At 47.9% G+C, this 7,479-nt stretch overlaps 1 protein-coding gene across 2 annotated transcripts in view; it reads left to right on the plus strand.

Annotated features, from left to right (window-relative positions):
• Positions 1–7,479, plus strand: part of lss (lanosterol synthase (2,3-oxidosqualene-lanosterol cyclase)) — a 21,741-nt gene that overhangs the window by 10,190 nt on the left and 4,072 nt on the right. The window contains exons 10-16 of one of the 2 annotated variants that reach the window (XM_020621645.1): positions 4,307–4,461; positions 4,622–4,649; positions 5,008–5,064; positions 5,465–5,536; positions 5,816–5,866; positions 6,020–6,169; positions 6,676–6,772. In XM_020621645.1, the coding sequence (XP_020477301.1) occupies positions 4,307–4,461; positions 4,622–4,649; positions 5,008–5,064; positions 5,465–5,536; positions 5,816–5,866; positions 6,020–6,169; positions 6,676–6,772 (610 nt within the window). The remainder of the gene's footprint in view (positions 1–4,306; positions 4,462–4,621; positions 4,650–5,007; positions 5,065–5,464; positions 5,537–5,815; positions 5,867–6,019; positions 6,170–6,675; positions 6,773–7,479) is intronic. The other variant, XM_020621646.1, reaches the window with a different exon arrangement.

Raw genomic sequence — 7,479 nt, forward strand, 5'->3', positions numbered from 1 at the left:
GGGTCAGACAGCCGGGTGAATCACTCCGTACCCTGGCACATGACATTGAGAGCTTGGGCAGGCGTGCATATGCCAGTTTGCCAGGTGGGACTCAGAGTGAGCTAATCTGTGACCAGTTCTTCCATGCCCTGACTCCTGTTGACCTACGCCTGCATGTGCAGCTCGCGCATCCTGTGACTCTGGGAGGGGCACTGGCATTAGCCTTGGAGAGAGAGGTTGCCACTGGTGACGCGGGACAATCCACATCCCAGGGGGCATTGGCTTCTGTTGCTGTGGTGACGCAGGAGGCGAAACCAGCATGGGCGGAGGAGCTGGTGCAGGCGATAAGAAATCTGTCAGTGGGTCCCAGGGAGCGTGATACACGGCGCGAGCCTCCAGCCTCCTGCTGGGGTTGTGGTCAGGCGGGCCACATCCTGCGTCGCTGTCCGAAGGCTAAGGAGCAGCAGGGAAACGAGAGAGGGCCCGTGTAACCCGGGTATCACAGCCCCCATCTGCCACTCACTGGGAGCCGCATTTCCTGAGGGAGGAGCACCGTGTTGCCGCCCTGCACGCCGATACTGTGGAGACTGTAGGCTGGACAGAGCTGGGTTATCGTTGCCATGTTCCGGTGCTGGGCAGGAGTGTTTCATGCCCCCGTTTTGGAGCCGACCTCAGTGACATTGCGGACAGTGACTGGACAGACGGCTGCAATGAGAGGTAGAGGGACTTTTGTTTTCACTGTTGGTGGTTTATCTGTGACTTTTCCTGCCTGGGTGGCTGATGTGACAGATCCGTGCGTCCTGGGGCTGGACTTTATGAGGTTTATAGGGTGTGTTCTGGACCTGGGGTCAGGTAGTCTCGCTCTCCCAGGGGGGCAAGTTATCCAATTAATTCCACCCTGCAGCCAACAGTGTTTTCCGGCGGTAGCCTCCTGCACAGCTGCACTCTCGGAAATCGATAGCACTCAGGCTGAGACAGCCCAGCCCAGCCCAGCCCCCTCCTCAAGTGACCCGATACCATCCCAACATCAGCTGGAGGACGTGCGGGGGGACCAGATGGAGGCTATCCGGGATATCTGGGAAAAGAACTGTGATGGGCTGAGTGCTCAGCAGTGGGCAGAATTGTGGCAGGTCCTGTGGGAATTTCAGGACATATTTGCCCTCAATGATAATGAGGTTGGCCTCACGCATCTAGTTGAGCATCACATCGATACCGGGGAGGTGAGGCCCATCAAAGTTCGCCCCCACCGGCTGCCCATGGTGAGGCAGGAAGCTGCGGATAGGGAGGTCTGCGCTATGCTGGAAGCAGGAATAATTGTACCATCAGACAACCCTTGGTCATGAGCAGTGGTCATGGTGCCAAGGAAGAAAAGTTCCAGATGGAGGTTCTGTGTGGATTACAGGCCCTTAAACAAAGTGACGACAAAGGACTGTTACCCCCTCCCCAGAGTCGATGAGACGCTGGATTTGGTGTCAGGCTGGTCATCATGGTTCTCGTCACTTGATCTGCGCAGCGGCTACTGGCAGGTCCCCCTTGACCCGGAGTTGAGACCAAAAACTGCATTCAGTACCAGCAGGGGGCACTGGCAATTTAAAGTTTTGAGTTTTGGTCTGTGCAATGCCCCAGGGACATTTGAAAGACTGATGGACTGTGTTCTGGCCAATGTCCTGCGCCAGGAGTGTCTAGTGTATCTGGATGATGTCCTTGTCCATGGGGGATCCTTTCAGGCTGCATTGCACTAGCTGCGACTGGTGCTGGGAAGGATTAAAGCCGCAGGACTAAAGCTGCACCCAGACAAGTGTCATTTTATGCAGCGAGCGGTAGAGTTCCTGGGTTACAAGGTGAACGGGGAGGGCATCAGCACACTCCAAGAGAAAATCCTGGCTATCAGAGACTGGCTGGTCCCAGGTAACCAGAAACAACTCAAAAGCTTTTTGGGACTGGCCTCTTATTACAGGAGGTTTGTCAAGGGGTTTTCCTGCATTGGTGCACCCCTTTTCCGTCTCCTACAGAACAAACAGCCTTTCCTGTGGGCACCAGATTGCCAAAACGCATTTGTCACCCTGAAGCAGGCACTTATAAGTGCCCTCGTTCTCAACCCCCCAGATCCCGCATTACCATTCACGCTGGACACAGACGCCAGTGATGTGGGCATGGGTGCAGTGCTGGCACAAGTGGGCCCGGGGGGTGAGCGTGTGGTGGCTTATTTCAGTCGTGTCTTTAACAGGAGTGAAAGGCGCTACTGTGTGACAAGGCGTGAACTCTTGGCTGTTGTGTTGGCTGTCCGGCACTTCAAATACTACTTGTGCGGCGTACCTTTCACCATCAGGACTGACCATTCTGCACTACAGTGGTTGATGTCATTTAGGGAACCCGAAGGTCAGGTGGCACGGTGGTTGGAGGAGCTGCAGTCTTTCCACTTCAATGTTGTGCATCGCCCTGGGGCCCAACATGCTAATGCGGATGCCCTGTCCCGGCGTCCCTGTGCAGCTGCCGGCTGTACCTACTGTGATCGGAGGGACGCCAAGGAGGAGGAGCTCAGGGGGGAGTCAACTGTCGCTGGGCCTTCGTGCTGCTCGCTAGATGTGGTGGGTGCTGCGGACTGGGCATCACAGCAGGAGAAGGATAAGGACTTCAATCCTGTGCGGCTGTGGGTGCAGGGTGGGGTGAAACCACCCTGGGAGGAAGTGGCGGGACTGTCCATGGCCACAAAGGGTTTATGGAGTAAGTTCAGCATGCTGCGCATGGTGGACGGGGTTCTGCAGCGGGCTTGGAAGGAGCCTGCCATGGGGGAGGAGAGGTGGCAAGTTGTGGTGCCTAAAGCACTAAGAGAAGCCGTGCTGAGGGCATGCCACGGGGGTGCAGGTGTAGGCCACTTTGGGAGCTCTACGCCCCTCCGTCGCCTGCGGCAGGGATTTTACTGGGGCCAGCATCGCCGTGACGTGGATGATTTCTGCCGGCGTTGTGACGAGCATATAAAGGACCTCTCGACCAGTCGCACGCGCCCCTGCAACAACAAGCTGTTGGAGCACCCATGGAGAGAGTAGCGGTGGACATTATGGGACCCTTCCCGGTGACAGATCGAGGGAATAAATATGTGTTGTGTGCAATGGACTATTTCACGAAATGGCCAGAAGCTTATGCTCTGCCAGATCAAGAGGCAGAAACAGTGGCAGATGCTTTGCTGGAGGGCATGTTCAGCCGTTTTGGAACACCGGACGTCCTCCACAGTGACCAGGGCAGGAACTTTGAGTCCAGAGTGTTTGCGGCCCTGTGTCAGCGGTTAAATGTGCAGAAAACACGCACCACACCTTTGCATCCGCAGAGTGATGGTTTAGTGGAACGTTTTAACCGCACCATGCAGCAGCAGTTGGCTATCCTCACCGCTGCTCACCAAAGTGATTGGGATAAGCACATTCCCCTTGTCTTAATGGCCTATCGTTCAGCTGTTCAGAGCTCCACAAACTGTACCCCTGCTCTACTGATGCTGGCCAGAGAGATCTGTACCCCGGCGGAACTGGCAATCGGTTGGCCACCAAACAATGGAGAGGATTTACCTGGGCCAGAGTATGCCAGGAAATTACAGGACCGTCTGGAGACAGCCCATGCTTTCGCTAGAGATCAACTGGAGAAGGCTGGTATGCGACAAAAATGGAACTATGATGTGAGGAATAAAGGCAGAGACTTCCAACCAGATGAGCTAGTTTGGGTCTATGCACCCAAACGGAAAAAAGGACGTTGCCCGAAACTGGACAGCCATTGGGATGGGCCGTGCCGGGTGCTAGAGCGGGTGGGGGGAGGTGGTATACAGGGTCCAAGTCAGAATTCTGAGAATAAACTCAGAATTCTGAGAATAAAGTCAGAATTCTGACTTTAAACTGAGAATTCTGACTTTAATCTCAGAATTCTGAGATTAAAGTCAGAATTAAAAAAAAAAAAAGCAGTGGCCCTAATACTCTTCCGTACAGCACATTTCCAATCAGACAAGATGTGATGTGAAAAATTTAACATAGCACATACAAAAAACACTTACTTGGTAGATAGACTGGCAACCTGTCCAGGGTGGACCCCGCCTCTCGCTCAGTGTTAGCAGTGGATAGGTAACGGATGGATGGATTTAACTTATTTTCATTGGTTGTTAAATAATCATATTGAAAATAGGACTATGAAAAGTTATGCTTGCATCACATCACACCCCTTCGTTGCTGCCCTTGTTTCCTGGCTCTCTCTAAACTGTCAACTGTCAAATACTGTAAATGCAAAAAAACCCAGTAGTACAGAAAGACAGGAGTTTGTGTGAACATGAATTATTGGTCTTTCTCCTCAGATCTCTAAGACTATAAATATGCTGATTCGTTGGTATGTGGATGGTCCCTCTTCTCCAGCCTTTCAGGAGCACGTGTCCAGGATCCCGGACTACCTCTGGTCAGTCAGTCAGTCTCCAACAACTTGTCAACAAAACAAATGCCAAAGCAGTCATTGGTCAGTTAGGTGTTCAGGAACAACTCTTGTGAAGCAGTTGTACTGAATATTGCACTACACTGGACATTTGTATTATAATGTGGATATTGGTGGTGATAGCTCTTTAACCAAAGATGCACAAAAAGTTTAGAACGGATAAACTATGTTCTCTGTGTTCCAGGTTGGGATTGGATGGCATGAAAATGCAGGTGAGAACTGGCTTTCTTCTGCTTTGTACAGTGTTGATTCAGAGTGTCCACACATTCAGATGTAACTGTAGTTTGAAGCTTATGACTTCAAGTTTCGAAGTCATAAGGGTGTCTTACACTAAAGACATGTTTTCAGAAACAGTTGAGGAGCTCAAAGTGGAAATGCTTTTTTCATACTGAAAGAAGCCAGTTAAAGTGCAAAGAAGTGGTGAAAAATGGAAGGAGGTCTTTAAAAATACTTTAAAACAAATTATTTTAGCACTGCAAAAAACATGAGAGCTCTCACTGAATTCAAATGAAACTTAATCCTTATGTTTCACTCCACATTTGACTAGTTTGTCCTTTTTGTTCCACACAGGGGACCAATGGATCTCAACTCTGGGATACTAGCTTTGCTGTACAGGCTTTTCTTGAGGTATTGCAAACCTGGGGACTCGTACTTTTGTTATGGTTAATGCAAGCAGGCATCACAAAAAATAAAATAAAAATAAGAACAGGTTTCATCATCAAATTCGACTCTGGCTGTGATGTATTCAACCAGTGATTTAACAGGGCTTACATCTCCATGGGACAAGAAATGATATAACTGTGTGTCATCAGAGTAACTACAGTAACATTTTGTTTTTGAACCATGTGGTTTAGAAGTTGCACATGCCAGCTGCCTGAACAGCAGTGAACCCAGTATTGACCCCTGAGGTGCTCTACATATTCCCAGCAGACACCAAAAATTGTCATTCCTTCACCTGGGCTGTGGAACAGACAAGTTCTACAAAAATACAGTAAAGTATAATAAGTTGTTTGTTGGGTTCTTTCAGGCAGGAGCCCAGAATAACCCCAGACTGGCCAAGTGCCTCCAAGATGCCCATCAGTTTCTCAGAATCACGCAGGTACCCACCTATGACAACTATACTACCCCCCAAAACTCATCCAGCACCTTACAGACATTCCACATGTTTAATTATGAAAACATTCATAACGTGTTCTAGAAACAAACTTTTCATAAATGAGCAGGAATAAAGCATCTCCTAATATTCTGTAAGTTTAAAGTTGCTTATTTCTCACTACCAAAGCCCTTCAGGTGTGTCAGACCAGTGTAATATATCCACAGTTATTATTCACTGTATTCAGTGACCATTTATGGCTGACTAGGTTTTCCACTCTAACAGATAGCCGAGAATCCTCCTGAATACCAGAAGTACTACAGACAGATGAACAAGGTAAAACAAATATCATAGAAGAGCATCTTTCCAGTACTTAATAAAAAACTCAAATGCATTTGGTAATTGTAGGGAGGTAAAAATGACTCATGAAAAAGTAATGTACATGCTGTGTACTGTATGTCTGGGGTTTTTTTATTTTGTTTTTTTGAGGGAGGCTTCCCCTTCAGTACCCGAGACTGTGGCTGGATCGTGTCTGACTGCACAGCAGAAGGCCTGAAATCAGTGATGCTGTTGCAGGAGCTTTGCCCTTCCATCAGCCAGCATGTCACCTCTGAGAAGCTGTACGATGCTGTCGACGTGGTGAGTAAACAGATGGCAAATCAACAGAAGACTGGTTTACCTTTTTAGAAGTTTAATATACCAGTGTGCCCCGAGTCTCTTTTGGTATGCTAAGCTGAGAAATACTGCTTACCACTGTCATCTTTCTGCATTTCACCTTCAGCCCTAGATCCTCCATTCTGATGACACTGAGGTTTAAAGAAATCTTTCAACATTAATGTTATGCCCTTTCTTTCCAAACGTTTGGTGAGACAATAGATACATCTCATGCATACAGTAAGCATGTAATTTAAGTTCACTGAACACAGACAAATGGCTAAGCTGCTGCTGTGGAAATGTAACACAATTCATCTACTGGCTCCTCTCAAGCTCATTAATTTCTTATACCCTATATCTTTACACAGTCTGTACCAAACCAGACTACAGTCCAAACTGAAGAAAACAAGGCCCCTTTATACACTTGTGCTACTGAAAAGTTGGTACTGAAGTCCTGCAGCTTTTTCATCATGTCCATCGTTTCCCTCTAGCTTCTGAGCTTGAGAAACTCAGATGGTGGATTTGCTTCATATGAAACTAAGAGAGGTGGGAGACTCCTGGAGCTACTCAACCCCACTGAGGTGTTTGGTGAGTGTGTTGTCAGCATCATAAAAAAGGCCATTTCATGCACAACACTACCAGTCGCTGTGTCCAGTCTTAAAACATTACTTTCAACCTATGTCACACAAAGTAATGAAGATATGGAGACATAAAATGTCATGTTGAGTTCTTGCTCTTACAAACAGTTTTAATTTCAAAGTTAATAAGATCAGTGGTGCTCACACGAAAGACAGTGTGACGTAATGTGGAGATAAAGAAACAGGAACCAAACACAACATTTCAGCCTTTGTTCTGCGTTTAGGAACTTGAACACTTTAGTGCACTTTGCAATATTATGGCCTATTCAATATCAATGAAACCAATAAACTGTTATTTCTCCTGTTAAACAAAAGATGTGTTGTGAAATGTGCTGTTGATTAGTAACACTGTGTTCTCTTTCTCTCTCTCACACACACACACACACACAAACAGGTGACATCATGATAGATTACACCTATGTGTGTGTGTGTGTTGTGAAATGTGCTGTTGATTAGTAACACTGTGTTCTCTTTCTCTCTCACACACACACACACAAACAGGTGACATCATGATAGATTACACCTATGTGTGTGTGTGTGTTGTGAAATGTGCTGTTGATTAGTAACACTGTGTTCTCTTTCTCTCTCTCTCACACACACACACACACACACACACACACACACACACACAGGAGACCTCATGATAGATCACACCTA

Source organism: Monopterus albus, unplaced genomic scaffold (genome assembly GCF_001952655.1).
Source record: "Monopterus albus unplaced genomic scaffold, M_albus_1.0 scaffold263.1, whole genome shotgun sequence".
NCBI lineage: Eukaryota > Metazoa > Chordata > Actinopteri > Synbranchiformes > Synbranchidae > Monopterus > Monopterus albus.